The 22,818-nt window shown below is 41.1% G+C and overlaps 1 protein-coding gene and 1 pseudogene across 1 annotated transcript; both read right to left on the bottom strand.

Annotated features, from left to right (window-relative positions):
- Positions 1-15,109: 15,109 nt before the first annotated feature.
- LOC118826214 lies at positions 15,110-16,198 on the bottom strand (annotated as a pseudogene).
- A 3,039-nt stretch (positions 16,199-19,237) lies between these two features.
- Positions 19,238-20,173, bottom strand: LOC118827662 (olfactory receptor 142-like). Its single transcript, XM_036599104.1, has one exon. It carries the CDS (start codon positions 20,171-20,173, stop codon positions 19,238-19,240), a length of 936 nt encoding a protein of 311 aa, XP_036454997.1.
- Between the last annotated feature and the right edge of the window lie 2,645 nt (positions 20,174-22,818).

The raw sequence follows: 22,818 nt of genomic DNA, 5'->3' as shown, positions 1-22,818 counted from the left end.
GACCATAGTACCGCTTGAGGTGCTCTACGTGGACGGTGTCGACCTGACTAGCTGAGGTAAGAAACCTGGTAGTTAACTGGATTGAGCTGCTTGATTATTTTGGCTGGACCTTTCTATTTTTCAGCTAGTTTGGTGGCAAATCCAGAATCGCCTCGAGACAAAGAGTGAGACCTCACCCAGACCAGATCACCCTCGCTGAACTCCTCCGTCTCACTGCAACAGTTGTAGTACCTGGCCTGTTTGTTCTGAGCCTTCTCCACATTCACTCGTGCTTGCTGGAAGAGGTCTTGCTGCTTTTGGATGACTTTATAGGTCACCTGCTCAGGGTTGGGTGGCTGGCTCAAAAGTCTCTCCAGAGGGCCTTTGAGCTTCCTCCCTAATGCCACCTCTGCTGGCGTGAAACCAGTGCTCTCCTGCCATGTCGTGTTAATAGCAAAGCGGAACTCGGGGAGCCACTGGTCCCACAGACGGTGCTTGTCCCGAATGTAGGAGGCGATCATTGTCTTGAGGGTCCGGTTAACTCACTCAGTCAGATTGGTTTGTGGGTGATAGGCCGTGGTAAGTTTCTGAACCACACCCCACTGCTGACAGGTGGTATGGAGCAGATGGGAGGTGAATTGGGCTCCCCGATGTGACACCAAATAGGCAGGTGCACCCCACCGGGTGAACACCTCATTAATTAATATAAGGGCAATCTGGGGTGCTTTGGTGACACGGATGGGGAACAGCTCAACCCATTTACTGCAGTAGTCCACCACGACCAAGAGGTGCTCATTCTGCCGTGGGCTCTTGGATGATGGGCCCATAAGGTCTACACCTAACATGTACCCAGGCTCGAGGACGGGGTGGACTGTAACAATCCCGAAAGCTTGGAGATGCGTGGTTTGTACTTCTGGCAAGTCTCACATCCCAGACAGTACACCCACATATCCTTCCGGATGGAGGGCCAATACGCCACCTCCATCAGCCGTAAAAGCACCTTCAGTTGCCCTAAATGTCCACTCAATGGGTTGTCATGGGCAGATTGCAGAAAAGCCCTCTGGAACTTGGACCACCACTTGCCAAGTCTGACCCTGAAGTTGCTTGCATAATTCCCTAAATAAAACACCATTCTTAAAAACAAAGCGAATCCGGTCTTCCCTCACTTTTGGGTTGTTGGCCTCTTCTCATAGTGGCTGGAGTGTATCATCTCCCTCCTGCTCCCTGGTAAGTTCTGCCCAGTCTACTGTCAAGTCCTCCACTACAGCCCTGGCTACCTGGTAGGCCAGCCTACCCTCCCCCTGCCTGGTGTGGATGCGGGAGAGAGTGTCCGGCACACTGTTGCACTATCCTTTGCGGTAACATATGGAGAAGTCGAAACCTTGCAGCCGTATGGCCCACTGAGTCAACCTCAAAGATGGTTTAGGGTGGTTAAAAAGCCCAGGTGAGCGCAGCATGGTCTGTGATTAACTGGAAGTGCCATGCCTCCAGGTTCACCCTCCAATTCTCGATGGCCCACACAACAGCGAGGCACTCCTTCTCCGATGTGGAGTAATTTCTTTCTGCCCCTCTCAGGAGTCTTGAGGCATAAGCAATGACATGCTCTTGCCTATTGATTTCCTGGGAGAGTACAGCACTGAGTCCCACCTCACTGGCATCAGTTTGAAGTTGGAAAGGCTTATTGAAGTCTGGGGAAATCAGGACTGGTGCAGTGATCAACGCCTGCTTGATGTCCTCAAAAGCTTTTGTACACTCCTCAGACCATGCCCAGGTTGCATTCTTCTTCTTCAGTGCGTTGAGGACAGTGCTCTTTCAGCAAAGTGTGGAATGAACCGGTGATACCACACCACCATCCCCAAGAACCTCTGCACCTCCTTGACAGACTGAGGTTGAGGAAAGTCCTGCACTACCCCCACTTTACTGGGCTCCATGCTTATACCCTCCCTGGAGAGCATGTGACCCAGAAAGGTGAGAGATGTTTGCAGCAGGTTGCACTTTTTCAGGTTTAGTGTTAGTCCTGCTTGATGGAGATGCTCGAACACTTCTTGGAGATGGTGGAAATGTTGCTGGATAGAGGGGGAGTAGACAATGATGTCATCTATATAGACAAAGCATGACTTCCCCTTCAGGTCTCTTAAAACTTTCTCCATCGGGCACTGAAATGTCACAGCAGTGTTCTTGAGACCGAAGGGAAGGACCAGGAATTCATATAACCCCTCGCATGTGATGAATGCCGACTTCTGGATACTGTCCCTCTCCAGTACCCACTCCTAAGGTCGAGGGTACTGAAAATGGTTGCACCATGAAGGGACACCAGGATCTCCTGTACCTGGCATTGGGTACCCATCGAGGTGGGTGTTGGTGTTCAGTCGACGATAGTCCACACAGAACGTCATGCCTCCATCCTTCTTGGGCACCAGAACTACAAGAGCGGCCCACAGGGAGGTGGATGGTCGGATTATGCCTTTCCTGATCATATCCTCTTTTTCCCCTTTGATGAACTGTTGTTTCCCTACTGACACTCGGTAGGGCCTTTGACGGACAGGGAGTTCATTAATGGTGGTGATACGATGGAGAAACTTCGTTGTTCGTCCCAGCTTGGTGGAGCACACCGATGGCCATTGGTATAACAGATTTTGCAGCTGTTGCTTGTGACGGTCTGAAGCGTCAGCCTTGGCTACCAGACTTTCTACCTGTCGTTGTAACTCAGTATCAGGGACTATTCTGACTGGACGGGCAACATAGAGATACATGTTGGCCGTAGATGGTTGTTCATTGTTGAAAGTGTCGGCTATGTAGAATTGGGCTGTGAAACCTCCTGGCAGGCAGTAGGTAGCATTCTGGAAATTGATGTTGAGGCCAAATGATTGGAGGAAATCTAGACTGGCAATGAGTGGAAATGCCAAGTCCCTATGGCCCATGATGTAAAATGGGTGGTGCATGCGGTGGGTAAATAGCTGACAATCGAACTCGCCAGGCCTTTGGCAGCTCAGGCCTGTCCATCAGCGAGTAGAAAGTTTTGCTCTCCGCATGGTCTCCACACCTCCTTCTTCCCCTTTAGTGCTTCCCACAGAGACACCTGCATCACAAAATAGGTACTGCCAGTATCAACAATGGCTGTGACCTTCTGACCTCTGATGATTAGTGGCAGTGTTAGCATCCCAACTGGAGATGGAGCAGGTTGGAGTACACTGGTGTGAGCGGGGTTCTGAGCTGAGCCTTTCCAGCTGGCCTTGGAGATCTGGAGCCTTTTCCCTGCAGCACCCTGCTGTACCTGGTTCCAGTAACTCTTTGCAGCGGTCAGGTCCCTCTCCACCAGTGTTCCAACTCTCACCAACTCATCCATGTCTTAACCACCCCCCTCAGTAGACTTGCCAGCTGAGGATTGCAGTTCCTCATGTAACGGGTTTTGCAATTTTTAATATTATTATTGCTAGAACCTTATGTGAGGGTGTGAGGTAGCCCAGATTTATTTGAAGTCTACAGACCAGGGCAAGAGAGAGAAATGCTCGCACCAAGGATGCTTCAGAAAAGGGAATTTATTGGCTAAATATCAAACTACTTTTGGACTACATTCAATGATAAACAATAGAAAATAAAACCAGAAAACAAAACAAAACAAAGTGATAGTAATGAAAGACAAAATAGCTCGAGTAAGTTAGAGTGATTCACGGCTAAATGGTATGAGGCAGTGTGGTTTTGGGAAGTCGCTTGGGAGAGCCTCTAGAGAATTAAGCTAAGCGTGGACAGGAATAACTATATGGCTGGATGTACCTATTAAAAGTTCTCTTATTAAATAAATTGGCGTCAGGGCCCTGACTGCAAATTGATGGAACCAGCTTACGTGGGAGTCGGGGGCTGACTTCAGGTGGGGTCGTCTCAGGACAGACTCGATCGAAGGCTGGAGCTCACGTGGTGGTTCCTTTCCTCGCTGGCCATGGATGCTGCATCTCCGTGCGGGCACGTGCCTTTCCGTCAGTGATTGGGTGGAGGCGTCTCGTGGCCGTCTGACGGTGGAGCTTGGGCAGCCTTTCGATGGTCGATCTGTTTACAGATCAGTGCGTCGCTCTGGGTGCGATGCTGGGTCTCCGTGGCATCAGAACCGCTCCCACTCCGCTGGCGAGGTTCAGGTTGCAATCGGGGTTCTGAGGCTGGTGATACTAATTTAACTAACTACCTCTCTTCAGCAGAATCGAAAGTTATGGATATATTCTCCCTGGCCAGACAAGAAATATCCACCTTCCTTCTCTGAGGGTGGTTTAAACTTAAGGTGTGTAGATGAACAGGCATAGTTTCAGATCTGAAAATTTAGCGTTCTACTACTTCTGACCTGTCTTTCTGACCAAGGCCGGCACAAACTTAGAAACTTAGCTGTCCTTTTGTTCTGAACGCAAGAATCTGAACACCACCCAAATTTGCGGTGGTTTTGCTCGGCTGGAGGCCCTACCCTTTGGAGGTGGAGCCAGAGTGCTGATAGGTTCTACTCACCTGAGGTTACTAGCTACTCATTGTTTCCAACTCTGATTGGTTGTGCATAATTTTAGGAATGCCTTCCCCAGAATCACTGCCTCCTTTGTTTCAGCTAGTTTAAACAAAGAAAAAGAAACATTCCTATATCATCAAATTGGTTTAACTTTCAAAATCAAGGAATGAACAACTAGGATATTCAGGCATGTTTCTAAGAGAGAGTTTAACCCTTGTTACCTGATACACAACACATGTCAAAGAACACAGGTAGTATTTGCCTATCATATCTGAACATGACCCAATGCATGAAAAATAAAACACGACAATAAAAGGAAAGGAACAAAGGAAGAAAAGAAAAGAAAACCACATTCAGGATACATATTGGTCAATGGTCTAAACTCATAGCAGTTAAATGGTTGGGTCTGACTATTATTAAAGTTATACTCTACATATTTCTAGCACGTGGAAAAAGATACAGGTAATATTTAGGTACTACCCAACAACAAGGTTAATACAACAAGTAGTATTGCTTACAGATTATATAAATGTTGATAATCAAGCAGACAAAGCAAGAAGTTTCTTGGGTTCCTTATAAGCACAAGTCCTTACGGTGGTGATGTGGTAATTTGCAGTTTCACCCCTTGGGGGTGCTGTGGGTCCATGCTTGAGATACCTAGGGAATTTAGAAAGTTGAAACTTTGCCGTCCAAAGTCGTACAAGTTCCGTTTTGGTATGTCTAGTTTAGTTAAAAAGAGTTCTAATGAATGGTTGCAGTTTCCATAGGACTTTGGAGGGCCATGTGGCCAATATTCCAGGGAGGCATTGTCCTGTTGCCCTCTGGGTCAAGGGAGAGGGGTGCAGGTTCTTGATTCAGCTGTAAATTTGACTGAGTCTGGGGTTGGGGGGTGTTAAGCCGACAGATTTACACCTCAATTCCAGACTTGCTGGAGCCAAAAGGCCCTTAACTTTGGGTTGTTGATACGTTAGAAACACTCAGCCTAGGGGTAAAGTTTCAGCCAGTGTTCTCTACACTCAGAATGGCCTGGAGTAGATCCCTCTAGGTCATATCCTCTCTCCATTTTAGGCACAGAGCTCAGTACTAGAAAGCAAGGTCTCTGATACTCTTCTGGGGCCCTTGTCTTCGGTCTCTCAGCTGACGCTCAGCCTCAGCTTCATAGTCCTCTGACAAGAATGAGCGAAGAAAGACTGCTTTGAATTGGGCCCAAGTCCTGACTGTCTTCTTCTCCGCCTTCCACCAGTCTTTAGCTGTACCTGACAGAACAGAGGTGAGGGCAGCCAGTATCTCCAGGTCGTTTAGGGGTCGGACAGCCAGAAACTCCTCACACCTCTCAATAAAAGCCAAGGGGTCTTGTTCTTCACTTATGCCTCCATATCTGGGGAATTCCAGCTTAATAGGCAGGCTCAATGGTGCAGCAGCTGTCAAGCTGTCGCCGGTGGAACTTGGTTGGGCCTGTTGGTGTCCTCCCGGGGTGCATGTCATGGTGTGGGCTGACGGAAAGGGAGTGGAAGCTAAGGGCATTAGAGTCTGAAATCTCTTCTCCAGTTGCTTGTCCCTCCTGTTAAAACAGTCCAGCACTGTCTTTCCCAGCTCACGTATCTCCAGGTCCATCATATTCCTGAGTTTCTCATTTTGCCTCTGCAGATGTTAGTTGAGTTGTTTTTCAATGGCTTTGTTGTTCTGTTCCAGCTCCTCTTTCATGATTGTCAGCGCCTCTCTCAGTGCCATGGAGTCACCTGAGCAGCTGTGCAACTCCTGCAGCTGGGTTTCTACCACAGATAGATAGAACCACAGATCCTCTCCTCTACAACCTGAAGGCGCTCCGCTAGGCCAAACTGAATGATGTCCTCAGGAGGCAGAGGTGGAGGGGGTAGCAGCCACTCAGGTGCTTCCTCCTAGCCAACTAAACTCTCCTCCTCTTCCTCCACATCCGACACGATGTACCGGTGACTCAAAGTGTCAATGATCTCACTGACTTCATCTCTTCGGGGGACGAATGGTCCAGCCATGAAATCTAGTAGGGGCACGGTCTCAGCCCCCATCTCAGACCACAGGGTTGCCATAACACATAAGACACAGCCACAGCACAGTTAGCACCAACAGCAATAACCCAGATGGTCCCTATTCAGGCACCACTTTGTAACCATTTGCCTAGAGAACCCACAGGGTAATTAGCTACAAAACAAATGAGGGGGGTACCATCTGGGATGATGTAAATGCTATGGTGTTTAGTGATATATAGAGGCAATCAAAGAGGTGAGTAAGGTGACCAACAGAACCACAATGAAACAGGAAGTAGCTGTGACAACTTTATCTAAATGTAGAAATTACAATAGAGGATGATAAACCAAAAGAAAATGAATAACCCAACAAACAAACCAGCATGAAAACAAACCCCTCCCCTACCAATCAAACACTCAGAGCACACACAGTCTTTCAAGAAAAACTATGTCCATAGACTATTTAGCATGGGCTTTGGCTTAGGGTAATCGTTAAAGAAGAAAATAGCTTGGTCCCACCTGTCGAATAGCAGTCCATGGAGATCGCAGCTTATAGGAGACGTAGGCCCAATGGGACAAATGTAATTTGGGGTGAAGCAATGAACCAAGACTCAGCAAACCTTCACATAGTCCTCAGTTTCTCCCGACAACAGCCTCAGCATTTATGCAATATAAAATCTCCTTCTGCATAAGAGGGTAAAGTGAGTCCCCAACCACAATACTTTTAGCATGTTAGCATTAGCATGTTAGCATTAGCATGTTAGCATGACTTGGCCTCTCATAAACACAAGGACAGGAAACAGTACATCCTTTTAGACATCCAAAAAAGAAAGAAAAGGAAAGGAAAGAAAATACTTACAATGAGCCTGAAGCACTGGGTTTCTCAAAAAGGAGATTAGCCAGCAGAGAGAACATGTGCCTGAAGTTCAAACTCTCTACTACTTCCTCCCTGGCTTCCTCTATTTATACACCTAAATAAGGCAACCTCCCTAGAGCCCCCTAGTGGATAGGAGGAGGAATGACCAAAAAAAACACTACCTGGCATGAGAATACCTGATACTGGTAAACAGGTTGGCTACAAGAGTATTTTAGAGCAAAAATATGTCAGGGGGAGAGCCTCACAATTAGATCAATTCACTGGTGCTCCAGATACAAACATCAAAAATGTCATCAGCATAAAGCATTAACTGGTTACTGAATTAATCTTTAAATTAAAATTAAAATTCCAAGAAAGGCAGGATCCCGTTGAATAGCTACTGCAAAAGGCTCTAATGGCAAATAATGGGACAATGGGCAGCCCTGGTGTGTTCCACGTGCCAAATGAAAGTATGGTGAGATAAATCGGTCAATGTGTCAATGGCAGCTCTATAAAGACACAATCAAAACCAAAGGCCTTTAGAGTCATTAATAAATAGCTCCGAATAGCTGTTGAATGCCTTTTGAGTATTGTGCTCATTCTGCACATGCCACATAATTTCAATGAATCTCCTAATGTTGTATGCAGAATTATGCTAGCAAATAAAGCCAACCCGATCAGGGTTGAACTAGTGCTGCTACCACTTAATCCAATCTCTTAGCTACAATTTTAACAACAGAATTAAATGAAGAGATTTGTCTATGGTTTTGACAATTGTTTTGGCTCTTATCCATCTTATGGATTAAGGGTACTGCCATATAGGTGGTGGAAGATGGCAGGGAGGTTCTTGGCGGCATGGATCCCTGTGGCAGAAACTGGTTCTTGGCACATGGAAAGTAACCGTGGTGGGGGAGCCATAGATTGTGTGGGAAGTTTAGAGGCACAAACTAGATGTAGTTGGCTCACCTCCACTCACAGTGTCAGCTGTGGAATTAAACTCCTTGATAGGGTTTGGTCTCTCTCTTTCTCAGGGGTTGCACAAGGTGAGAGGCACTGGGCGGATGTGGGGATATTCACAAGCCCCTGGCTGATTGTCATGCAGTTAGAGTTTGTTCTGGTGAGGGGTCAATGTGAATTAAAATTGCAGGGAGGGCAACTCTAACTGTTAAAGAACACCAGGTAAAGTCAAACTAGTCTATGACAGTGTATGTGTTGGCCACTTTGGCCCACCTGTGATTATTTGCCATTATTCATTTTAAGCAATGGTCCCAATTACCAAAGAAGAAGCTTCTTGCAATCTTGAAAAATCTGTCACATGGTTATAGTTTCTTTCGAGTAGTCCTAGAAGATTCTGATGAAATTACCATTCCTGCAGACCTCACCTTTTTCCCTGACTGCATATGTGATAAACTCCTTATCCTGCCAGTTGAGGAACTGAACAATTCTTTCTGGCCAGTTGTCCCCAATCTGTACAGCCAACAGATGATGGCACTGCTCCACCACAAGCCCAAATGAGCACATATCCAACAAGAATTTTGCTGGGTTTTTGCCTTTGTGGTAATCCATAAAACCTTGAAACTGCAAATTATTGTGACAAGATCTGTCCTCCAGGTCAGTTAGCTTCCACTTAAGGCTAGACATCTCAGTGTGAGTCGATGGCAGACTTTTCTTAATCTTTCTTACACATTCTTCCAGCGAGTTCATTCTACCTTCTGCACTCCGGAGACATGTAAGGACCTCTGTGAGTTTACCCTATACTGATATAGTTTTCCTGATTTCCTTAAGATTGTGTCTGTGTTCATCAGATATCTGCTTTTTTTGGCTATAGTGTTAGGACAAGAACTGAAAGGGTGGACTAGATAGTGTTGTAGTCAAGACCACTAGAGCTAAGTCCTTATCAAGACCAAGACCAGAAGTGGCCAGTTAATGTATATATATGTTGTCTACATGGAAGGTTTGTGACTTTGGTCAGGGAGAAAAATATCCATGTATCCAGATCCATGTGGTTTTACATGCCCATTTTCAACCCTATAATTTGGTCCTAGGAAGAAACCAGCTGTTTTTCCTTTTTGAAGTGCTCATGAATAATTTGATAAGATCAGCTCCAATTTTCTGGTTTCCAGCGAGGCAAGCAACATTACAAAACAGAAACAGGCCAGAAAATAAAATAAACCTCTGGGTAAATAAGTTAGGTCATCATCCTGTTCAGTTAGCTATCCAAGTTATTTGGAGCTTGCTAGTAGCTAGTTATCTTCTTGCTTTTAATCTCGACAACAACACAAAGTAAATTACAGTTGTTAGCTCACTATGAAACTTTCAGTTTAAGATAATCTAGCTTCAACCATCAAGTGGATAAAATGGCTAACTACTAACGGGTTGCTGTTGGGGTTGTGATGCTAATAAAGTTGGAACTGCCTCACTCTTCAGTCGCTTCATTGTCAAACATGTGAAGCATGCTCGATATTGTCAAAAGTTTGAGAAACTGTCCAGAGTGAAATGTGCAGAGCAAACTAACAACTTTGAAATTAAGTTGTCTGGGATCCTGGGATCCTGAGGAGGGTATTAAAAAGTGCTGACATCTCTTCACAGCCTGAAATGCTAAATTAAATTTTTTTATTCTTGTTGCTCCATTGTTGCTGTTTCCTGCTGGGCTAGAACATGAGCTGGTATATGTAAATTTTGTGGTCGTAAATAGAGGCAAGAAAGTTACAGAACAGTGTAGGGTATTGGAAATGGCCAGTTTTACTGCCCTCTTTTGCAAATGTGCGATTTGCATTTGAAGAAAGGACACAGCAGTGTTTGAGATTCACAGTATGTCAGTTCGATGTATCAAACTTTGCTTATTCAACTATACCAATGTAAATACAGTTTTCCATTCTATGGTACCTTCAATTACCCTTGTTGCAGTCTGATGAGTGACAGGAGGTAAAATTAATCTGTTTTAAAACCTTGCAAAAAACACTACTTTAACACTACTCTATTAAAATAACAAGAAGAAATCATAAAAGAAAAGACATGTATAAGTCCACCCTTAAGTGCATGCATGCCTGTCATGGAAAGATACACGATAGAGTGGATAATGAAAGGGTATGCAATTTTTGTTAGCATTTGAACACATGGTTTACATGCAGTTGCATACATGTTGAAATGTTCAAGATGACCTTGTTTTGTTTCAAAGTTGATATTCTAAAATTATTTTGATTAACTCAATATTTCACTACAGAGTGAACATCTTAAGCTTTACCTCAGTTAAGTATGATGACAATGTTAGAAATGTTAAGTGAATTTTACTTTGAAAATAACATAGTTACTGAACATACATCTCTACATAAAAGAAAATGGTATAAATGTACAAAATGTATTTTAAAGTGAAGGGTAACATTCATGATAATGTTTGCATTTAGAGTAAAACTTGAAAACTGTTCCACAATGTTTACATGAAATTTAAATCACTACTGTAGCGAACACTGGCTGAAACCTTACCCCTAGGCTGAGTGTTTCTAATGTATCAACAACCCAAAGTTAAGGGCCTTTTGGCTCCAGCAAGTCTGGAATTGAGGTGTAAATCTGTCGGCTTAATACCCCCCAACCCCAGACTCAGTCAGATTTACAGCTGAATCAAGAACCAGCACCCCTCTCCCTTGACCCAGGGGGCAACAGGACAACTCCTCCCTGGAATATTGGCCATATGGCCCTTCAAAGTCCTGTGGACAACTTTTTCTTTAAGTAACAGAAAGTACATTTCTAAGGTATATGTCCACTCCAAACTGCAACCATTCGTTAGAACTCTTTTTAACTAAACCAGACATACCAAAACGGAACTCGTACGACAATTTGAACGGCAAAGTTTCAACTTTCTAAATTCCCTAGGGATCTCAAGCGTGGACCCACAGAACCCCCAAGGGGTGAAACCGCGAATTACCACATCACCACCATAAGGACTTGTGCTTATAAGGAACCCAAGAAACTTCTTGCTTTGTCTGCTTGATTATCAGCATTTATATAATCTGTAAGCAATACTACTTGTTGTATTAATCTTGTTGTTGGGTAGTACCTAAATATTACCTGTATCTTTTTCTACTATTAAGTGCTAGAAATATGTAGAGTATAACTTTGATAATAGTCAGACCCAACCATTTAATTGCTATGAGTTTAGACCATTGACCAATATGTATCCTGAATGTGGTTTTCTTTTCTTTTCTTTTCTTCCTTTGTTCCTTTCCTTTTATTGTCGTGTTTTATTTTTCATGCATTGGGTCATGTTCAGATATGATAGGCAAATAGTACCTGTGTTCTTTGACATGTGTTAGGTATCAGGTAACAAGGGTTAAACTCTCTCTTAGAAACATGCCTGAATATCCTAGTTGTTCATTCGTTGATTTTGAAAGTTAAACCAATTTGATGATATAGGAATGTTTCTTTTTCTTTGTTTAAACTAGCTGAAACAAAGGAGGCAGTGATTCTGGGGAAGGCATTCCTAAAATTATGCACAACCAATCAGAGTTGGAAACAATGAGTAGCTAGTAACCTTAGGTGAGTAGAACCTATCAGCACTCTGACTCCACCTCCAAAGGGTAGGGCCTCCAGCCGAGCAAAACCAGAGTGCACCGCAAATCAGGGTGGAGTTCAGATTCTTGCGTTCAGAAAAAAAGGATAGCTAAGTTTCTAAGTTTGTGCCGGCCTTGGTCAGAAAGACAGGTCAGAAGTATTAGAACGCTAAATTTTCAGATCTGAAACCTTTGTTTGTTTTGTAACTTGCCTGTTCGTCTACACACCTTAAGTTTAAACCACCCTCAGAGAAGGAAGGTGGATATTTCTTGTCTGGCCAGGGAGAATATATCCATAACTTTCGATTCTGCTAAAGAGAAGTAGTTAGTTAAATTAGTATCACCAGCCTCAGAACCCCGATTGCAACCTGAACCTCGCCAGCGGAGTGGGAGCGGTTCTGATGCCACGGAGACCCAGCATCGCACCCAGAGCGACGCACTGATCTGTAAACAGATCGACCATCGAAAGGCTGCCCAAGCTCCACCGTCAGACGGCCACGAGACGCCTCCACCCAATCACTGACGGAAAGGCGCGTGCCCGCACGGAGATGCAGCATCCATGGCCAGCGAGGAAAGGAACCACCACGTGAGCTCCAGCCTTTGATCGAGTCTGTCCTGAGACGACCCCACCTGAAGTCAGTCCCCGACTCCCACGTAAGCTGGTTCCAGCAATTTGCAGTCAGGGCCCTGACGCCAATTTATTTAATAAGAGAACTTTTAATAGGTACATCCAGCCATATAGTTATTCCCGTCCATGCTTAGGTTAATTCTCTAGAGGCTCTCCCAAGCGACTTCCCAAGCCACACCGCCTCCTACCATTTAGCCGTGAATCACTCTAACTTACTCGAGCTATTTTGTCTTTCATTACTATCACTTTGTTTTGTTTTGTTTTCTGGTTTTATTTTCTATTGTTTATCATTGAATGTAGTCCAAAAGTAGTTTGATATTTAGCCAATAAATTCCCTTTTCTGAAGCATCCTTGGTGCGAGCATTTCTCTCTCTTGCCCTGGTCTGTAGACTTCAAATAAATCCGGGTTACCTCACACCCTCACATAAGGTTCTAGCAATAATAATATTAAAAATTGCTAAACCCATTACACTACGCTTGGGACACCAAAGGCACATCATATTGATACTGACTCCTTTAATAAACATTTCATCTTAAGGTTTAATTTTTATATACTGGTGTCTGGAGGAGTCTGTTCGCCTGTTACCTGAGCTAGTTGGTAAACAAAGCTGTATTCATACATTTAGAAGGATTTATACTTCCTGAGTATGTTTTTTTTTTTATAGTAACGCTTTTATTTTCACAAGGTATATTTGTGAGGAAAGTAATCTATGTTTACTCAATTATTACTCAAACATTTATTTACTAATTCTTATTCAGTTTAATTGCATCAAGTTATGTTGGGTCAGCATTTGTACTCCTTACAATTAGTCATATTTCTCACTTAGGTTAGAGCTTGAGTGCATCAAAAACAGAAGAAAATAACATTTAAAAACTTCACTTCTTATACCAATTCACACTAAATATACTCAGACATTCTCCTGCAGTGCTTTAAGTAACTCTCTACCCATGTTGTTTTTGACCTAGAATTTTTGTGACACTAGCAAGGAAGAGACTCAACCAAGAAGCACAATGAATCAATGGAATGCTCTTTTATTTGGAAACACACTTCCAATTATTAAGTTTCCAATTATTTTTAATAGAAGAATGCCATCTGTTGTCCCACATGTTTCTGTTTTAGGGCCTTTACTGTTCTCACTTTATTTATGCTTCTTAGGATACATAATCTTTAAACACAGTGGACCTAAATAACTAATATCTTGCTAAGTGGTTTCTTAAATTTCTACCTCAGAAAGGTCCTAAGATAAAGTCTACGTCAGATTCATAATGTGCTCTTAAACTGCATATTGTTCACAGCTTTGTGCTCTTGAGTCTGTGCAGATTCTGTTCTTACCTAAGAACAAATCCCAAGTAAGAAAACATTGGTGAATGTCAGAATCTTTATGAAAACAGTATATATATATACATTTTCACAAAACAGTGCCATATTTGTGCCATCTTTATTCCACATATGATGGGATTTAGGAGAGGACACAAGTAACTCTATTCACAAGATGTTGCACATAGCTTGCAATCAATGACCTTTGTCATAGCGAACATACATAACATCAAATAGCAGAGAAATTAAAAGGGTAATGAGATTGATTTAATGTGTAAGACAATTCTGCATGAATTTAACCCACTCTCTGTTAGAATGCAAAGAAGCCCTGTTAATGCGAATATATGAAATTATGATTAACTCATGAGGAAACATGAGAAAACACCATGCAGTATCCATAAACATTGTTTGCCATCACATCTGTACAAGATAGTTCAACAACCTCATAGTTAAAGAGGTAAGGCTTGTCAACGTCATTACCAAGTAAGGGCAATAAAGCAAGTTGGAGTATATCCATATAAAAATAAGCAATGCTTATTCAGCCTACATTGTTCCTCTGATACACAGTTTAAGTCTACACAAAAGTTTTGGACTTTCTTCTCTGTTGATTATGTATACATGCATCAGCGTCTGGCCTGGACTGGCAAATCTGCACATATAGCCACGAACTCAAATCCTTAAATTACATATAAATATAACCCAGAATAGATTACATTGATTATTTTGATTGTAACCCACTGTCTGACTTGTCTGAATCTTTTGGAATGACCTCTGACTGCAATGAAATGTTTCAGGTCATGTCAAATAAATTAAGCCAGAATAGCAGAACTAAATCAGTTGTTCTTAACTTAGCTGACTTATTAGAACTACATAAGTACTAATCACATTTATTTCTATTTGAACCAATTCACCAAAAGTATGGTGTCATTTAAAACTAATTAGTTCTTGTAGATTATTGAAACAAGCCAAGAATTTCTGTTGGGAAGATTAATTCTGTACTTTCAGTCAGTTCAGTTCAGAAGTGAAAGAGGAGATATTTTACTACAACTTGAATATGCAGTTTACATAGTTTCCATTTCTGCCAAACAAAATGAAAAAGTTTAAAGCATAGACTCAAACGTGTCAATATAGAATGTAAATCAAATATTAATGTATTCAATTGCACAAAATTTAGTATGTAATTTAATATGTAATTACACAGCTATGTTTGAGTAGCACAGCAAGTAAAAAGTAAGCACTCTCGCCAAGCATAGTATCCACCCACTGCCTGCAGAAAAGTGTTGCTTAGATTGCAGTCAGCTTTGTTGCACTCCTTTCCGTTTGTGGCTGTACATTTTCACAAAGCGGTGCCGTATCTGAGTCATTTTTAACCCATATATGATGGGGTTCAGCAGAGGAGGCATAACGAGGAACTCCACTCCCAAGATGTTATGCAGAGCTTGCAGTCCCAGGCTTCTGCCATAGCGAGCATACATTACATCAAATAATACGGAAATGGTGAAGTTAATGAGCGTGATTAAATGAGGCAGACAAGTCTGCATGAATTTAACCCGCCCTGTCTTAGAACGCAAAGAAGCCCTGATAATGTGAATATATGATACAAAGAAGAACACAACTTGACAAACATGATATAACATTAGGTACCCGAAAATGTTGTTCGCAGTCACATCTGTGCAAGAAAGCTTAACAACCTCCCAGTTAGAGCAGTAAATCTTGTCAATATCATTACCACATAAAGGTAGTCGGGCTGTCAGTGCAGTCATAACAGATGTTTCTAGTACAGAGAAAACCCACATAAAAATCAACAATTTCAGCACTTTCTTTTTGGTCATGATGGTGTGATATTCCAAAGGTTTATAAATGGCTACATATCGGTCATATGCCATGACTGTTAGACATGTAGCTTCACAAAAAATTTAACAGCAAATGATGTATATTTGTGCTAGGCACGCTGTATATGAGATAATGTGAAAGTCGGAGAAAACATCAGCAAGAATCTTTGGATAGAAAGCAGAAGCACCACATATTCCATTCACATACAAATTGCATATAAACAGATACATGGGTTCGTGGAGTGTTTTTGTCCAGAATAATTGCGATGATTAGCATTAAATTCACAAGCAAAGTCACAACATAGACAACAAGGCCAAATGCAAAGTAAATGTGTTTGTTTGTTCTTGTCTCTTTTACTCCATGAAGCACAAACATGAACTCTCTGGAGGAATTTCTTCTCTGAACATAGAATACTTAAACAAGATGGTACTCTTGCTTATATGTTTTTGAAGCCTGACATGTGATGTTTACAAAAGAGGGAAAAAACAGTCTACAGAATAACTCCCCAAGTGAGTTTATGTCTTTAATAATTATACTTCCATCCCTGTCATGGTTACACTCTTATCAGGGCTGTATACACGTACAAGCTCCTATGCATGTTAGAGGTTGAAATACCTAAAATCCTTGCAATCATTCATTGCAGAACATTAATTTTGAACGTTTTGCTGAGTTTTGCTGATGTATTTTTGGCAAAGTTGTGAGTCTCCACCCATCCTTTAAAGAGGACTAGGCCTTTCCTGGATGCTCCTTTTAAACCCATTATTATTGCATCGCTTGTTTAAGATGTTTAAGATATTTTTTGAACATTTCACAACCCTGTTCTAACTTTTTTGGAACATGTTGCAGGCATCACTTTCAGAATGATGCCTGCACATATATATACAAGAAACAAATTTTTTTGGGTTGGGTTTATAAATTATATAGCAGACATAACACAGTACCTCACAAAGCCTGGCAAAAGCTTGCATATTCCTGAACAGTTTCAGGCATAACCCTTTATAAAGTGCTATAAAATGTATGACTTTATAAACTCAGGGTCTATAACGCATTATAATGTTCATTACAACTGTAGACAATAATACTGTAAACCTCTATAGCAATATATAACATATAACAAAGCATTATGTCTGGCCATTATAGGCTTTATGTGAAGTGAGCTTTTTTAGAACATCTCCTAAATCTTCCTCCTTAAATTTTCCTCATGGAGCATAGAAGTATTTCAGGCCTTAAGTCAAGTGAGAACCACATACAACTAGTTACTTATATACTTAGTATTTTGTACATTCAGTTCACTTAGTTTATTGTAAAACAAGAAATAAGCATTTTCTAATTTTCAGAGAAAGACACTGGGCCAGATTTACCAGAAGAGGCATTGATTACCAACTACTCCCTACTGACACTATGTGGCTTATAGTGACACTATGTGGCTAATAGTGGCTTAGCTATGAAGAACTTCCATGCAACTGAACACAGACACAACTTTATTATTACTGTATGAGCAGTGCAAAATAACCATTTGTTTGAAACAAATGCTTTTTGTATGAAAAACTGTGACCACCAGATGGGAGAAAAAGGCTGCATCATGAATTGCATACTACAGCACTAAATAGTGTGTAAAACAATGCACCACCACAAGAACTGCATTTATTTATGTAGTATGTCAGGTATATATGTGCATGGAGTCATATTCTCAAGATTTAGTGGGTAAAAATAATGAGTAATAATGAAAGAACAAGCTATTCTTCTTTTAAAAAAGTATGTGATTGTTTTCACATAATACAAAATTATTTTCAGAATTAAAAAATTATTTTGACACAAAAATAAATAATTATTTTGACTGTTCAAAACACATATATTTGGTGGTTTGAGCTGAACTTGAGTTCTGTGTTGAGTGCATTTCAAATTTGTGATATTGAAAAAAATCTCTGTTTAATTTCACTGGAGAGCTTCCTACTTGATAGAGCCTCTTAGCTCTGTGCAGCGCATCAAACCATAACTGTAACATTTCTGTAACAGAAGCCACAGCACAAACAAGTAAATTGTAGCTTTAGTAATGCAATGATTGCAAAGTCACAAGTTTCACAATAGTTTGGGAGAAAAAAAATGTTCAGATCATCTGCTCACAGCACACTTTGATGAGTAAAATACCAGTTTAAACAGTTTTTTACTTTATTTATTTTTTACATTTTAATACCTTGATCAAATTTAGAATATGACGAAGACTGTTGACAATTTTTAAAAACGGACTGATAAACTGTCTTTTAAAGCATGAAAGCTTTTCTTTCAGCAACAACAGTGTTGAGATAAATGAATTCTTTAGGAAAAATATCATTTATTTAAATGTATTCAACTAAACATGCTGAAACAATAACACCTGATGTAATGTATAAGTGTAGGGGTTGAATATTAAAATATCTGAGGTACACGTCTCAGTTTTTTGTTCTTTTTATTGCCACTTTCTCCTCCCCAGAAATATTTTGGTGAAATTCATGTAACATGTACTCACTAAATAAATAGTAGCAATGAAGAATTAATCTGGCAACTCTGCAGCTGCCTTAACTCTGGTCGACTGCCTGTGTCAAATTTGAAACTGTATTATTGGTTATTCAAAGTTACACTCTTCTTTTTTGAATTTGAATATAAAGTATCATGAAGAGTAACTGAAGCACCAGTAGTGAAACTACACAAATTACAATATATATTGTATAGCGGTATTAGATGTAGAAACCCTAACATGAAATTTAGATGTATTATCTCAGAGTCTGGTTAAACATGGTAAGAAATGCTTGCCTTACATCATAAACCACAAGGTTCAAGTTCAGGTTGAACATACGGCTTAGGTTTAATCTCAAATTCTCAAAGGATTATGCACAATAAATGAAAGTACTGTTTATGCAAATAGTATATATTTCATATATGCACACAAATTTGATTAATAGATAAAAGTGAAGAGAGATAATGATACAAATGGCAAGAAAAAGGGAAGGAAAACCTTTTGCTCTTTACTCCTGGATGTATGCTAGGATTAAACCATTATTTTTCTAATGAACAGTGCAGTAATGCTACAGTAGGTTTTTAAACATACTGTATTTATGGTGTATATAGTGAAAATTTCAGGTTATCAAAAAAGTTATTAATACTGCAAACACTGCAAACTGTCATGTACAGAAATGCCTTGAACAACATGGTAGTGGAAGCATTCAACAGCACAGAGGCATAAAGGACAATCACAGCTATAGTTGAAATCAACTCACTAATATTTTTTTTTACTTTTCAGTGATACAGCCAAGGAAAGTGCAGTTACATTATGCATTTTGTCTAAATGAGCTTAATAAAGCTATGCTAATTACAGACATTAATTGACATGTATGATATATTAGACATCTTACATTTTTGAACACACCACAAAACATTTACCTATGTAAACTGGTTCTTACGTCTAGGTTAGGTGTGACAGACAGAACTCTTTAGGGGGTCACAAATTATAGCAGAACTGTGGTTTAACAGTTTTCTATCAGTAAGCAATTGCCATGCTTTGTGTGCCTGCATTAAGCCAGAAGCATGTATTGAACTTGTATTGAATGATAGCTTTATTGCACTGCTTTGTGTTTGTGGCTGTACAGTTGCACAAACCGGCGTCGTATCTGAGTCATTTTTACTCCATATATGATAGGATTCAGGAGAGGAGGCACAACAAGAAACTCAATTCCCAATACATTGCGCAGAGCTTGTAGCTCCTGAGCTTTGCCATAGCGAGCATACATAGCATCAAATACCAGAGAAATGGTGAAGTTTATGAGGGTGATTAAATGAGGAAGGCAAGTCTGCATGAATTTAAGCTGCTCCGTCTTGGATTTCAAAGATGCTCCTATGATGCGAATGTAGGAAATAATGACGAACACAGCTTGGGAAACATGAGAAAACACCATGAAGTATCCATAAACATTGTTCACAGTCACATCTGTGCAAGCTAGCTTCACAATCTCCCAGTTAGAGCAGTAAATCTTGTCGATGTCTCTACCACATAAGGGTAGTCGGATTGTCAGCGCAGCCCCAAAACAGGTCTCCAACAGGGAGAAGAGCCAGGTGAAAAGTAACAATTTTAGCACCTTCTGATGTGTCATAATAGAATGATATTCCAAAGGCTTGCAAATTGCTGCATACCTGTCATAAGCCATCACTGTTAGACATGTAAATTCACAAAAAGCATACCAGTAAATTGTAAATGTCTGTACCAAGCAACCCATATATGAGATAACATTAGAGCCTGATAAAAGATCAGCAAGAATCTTTGGATAGAAAGCAGAAGCACCACATATTCCATTCACATATAAGCTGCATATAAACAGATGCATGGGTTCATGAAGCATTTTATCTAAAGCAATTGTAATAATCAGTGTAAAATTCACAAACATTGTAAAAAGGTAAATCAAGAGACCAAATGCAAAGTAAATCTGTTTGTTTGTCCTTGTATCGTTCAGTCCATGAAGCACAAACATGAATTGTCCAGAGGAATTTTCCATCATTTCTGAGGACTCTGAAATAATGAGAAGTCTTTTTTTTCTTTTAAGTTGTTTCTTAAAGATAAATGAAAATTAATACTACTTTGATGAATTTTCTGTATTTTATCCCGCATAACATGGCTTAAAAATAACAATAAGTCACTTATTAAGTTTGAAGTCAGTATCCTGGAAGCACTTATTAAGTTTTAAGTCAGTATCCTGTGTTGCCTCTGCTTTTATATACTATGCCTGTCATGAGATATCCGTGAAAAGCCTACTCCTACTGCTCAGGGGCATTGCATCAGGGGTGGGTATCAGAGGCATACTCAATGAATTTGTTTTGCTGCATTTGTACCCCCCTATTTTGTAATGGGTTAATTTGACCCGCTTCCACTTTTAGAGTCTGTAATACTGGTTACCCTCTCTTTCTTTATGAATGTTTCCTTATTCAGGGACATGAACTTGCATGCAAAGTGTGGTTACACTGATGTGTTGTGGAAGGTCTGAACAATATTTGTATACAAAGTTGATGTTTTTGGTCATTTTGACCCTGACGCTATCATGAACAGAGATGGTTTCACATACCCAATATAAAACATTTCTTTGATGTGTACTGATGTCATGACTAGTTCTGATTGCTCTGAGAGGGTAAATAGGAGCTTCACACATTTCTTGTCAGTGTTGCAATTGCCAGAGATACTAAAAATGAGCTCCAAAAGACTGACAGCCCATGAAGTCTTATCACATATTTTGAGGTTTCAGAGACACAGGATGCTTCAGGTGCAGAGGACAATATGGTTTAAGATCCAGATGTTGAATTTTCTTTAGGTAAAGAGGATTCATAAGATGAGTCTGCCATCCATTAGATAAAAACAGTGGAACACAGCACATCAAGAGGAGCTGAGACATGTAAATCTGAAGATGGCAATATAGAGTGGTCACCTTCACCACAACAAAGCCAAGGCAGCTTCTAATGTCATCAAAATGGTTCCAGGGCGTACATGATTTGCTGTGACTCAAGTCTATGACATCCAATCAACTTTTGAGCTCTTTATACCACAACCAGTTGAAAAGATTACACTGGACATGACCAATTTGGAGGGAAGCAATGTGTTTTATGAGAACTGGAAGCCACTGGATAACGTTGACTTGCATGCATACACTGGATTACTGATATTAATGTACAAGCCAAAGGGAGAAGCACCTGCCAGTCTATGGAATGAAGAGAAAAGCATGTCAACATTTCAAGCAGCAATGTCTCTGGAAGCATTCCGTATATCATCACATGTGATTTGCTTTGATATCTATAACACCAGTCCTGGCCAACATGAGAGACACAAGTAAGATGCCACCAACACATGTTTGTACTACTGTGTTGCATCACCTCTTCTTTTAACAACGCACCGTAAATGTTTGGGAACTGAGGAGACTGCTATAGTTTCGAAAGTGAAATGTTTTCCCATTCTAGCTTAAAATATAGGATTTCAGCTGCTCAACAGTTCAGGGTCTCCTTTGTCATATTTTTCATTTAGTAATGTGCCAAATGTTTTCAATGGGAGACATCTGGACTCTTTTACTCTGGAGCCATGCTGTTGTAATAGATGCAGGATGTGGTTTGACATTGTCTGAAATAAGCAAGGCCTTCCCTGAAAAACACGTCGTCTGTATGGCAACATATGTTGCTCCAAAACCTGTGTACACACTATATAGACAGAAGTACTGGGACACCTACACATTACACCTGCAAGAGCTTTTATGATATCCCATTCTAAATCCATAGGCATTAATATGGAGTTTATCCCTTCTTTGCAGCTATAACAGCTTACACTCTTCTGGGTGGGATTTCTATAAGATTTTGGAGATTTTGGACATTCAGAAAATCATTTGTGAGGTCAGACACTGATGTTGGACGAGAGGGCCTGGCTCACAATCTCTGTTGTAGTTCATCCCAAAGGTGCCCGATGGGGTCAAGGCTCTGTATGGGCCAGTCAAGTTCTTCCACACCAAATTTACCCAACCATGCCTCTGTGGACCTTGCTTTATGTACAGAGACACAGTCATACTGGAACAGTAAAGGGCCTTCCTCAAACTGTTAGATGCTTACAGTTGTCATGGTAGGAGGCCTGAGCTGAGGGCACGAGTTCTGGCATCACGCCTATACAGGATGCATGCATTCTCAGATTTTCTTATGGCGACCGGAGCCATAGTTGACCTCAGGAAGGAAATGCTTGGCTTGTAGACAGAAAAGTGAAGCAGACTACAGCAAGACATTCCTTTTCTGTACTCAGCACCTCTCAGGCTCCTGGAAGCATAGGCGATGACCTTTTCTTCCTCGTTGACAATTTGTGTTCGTACAGCTCCAAGCCCAACGTAACTGGCATCTCTATGAACTTGAAAAGGCTGCAGGAGATCAGGATACGCTAGCACCAGGGCCTCTTGGAGAGCTGTTCTCAGCTTGTCAATGCTTTGCTGGCATTCAGTGGTCCATATCCATGCAACAACTTTCCATTCGAGATGTATCAGAGCTGCTAAATTTGCAAAACGAGGGATGAACTTATGATACCATTCCACTAAACCAAGAAATTGTTGTAAGGACGGCAGGTCATGGGGAGTAGGAAATGTAGCCATAGCGGCTGTTTTCTCCAAGTCAACTGTAGCCTCTTCGCCAG

The sequence above is a fragment of the Colossoma macropomum genome, unplaced genomic scaffold, assembly GCF_904425465.1.
Source record: "Colossoma macropomum unplaced genomic scaffold, Colossoma_macropomum, whole genome shotgun sequence".
Lineage (NCBI taxonomy): Eukaryota > Metazoa > Chordata > Actinopteri > Characiformes > Serrasalmidae > Colossoma > Colossoma macropomum.
This window is presented reverse-complemented; position numbering and strand designations above follow the sequence as displayed.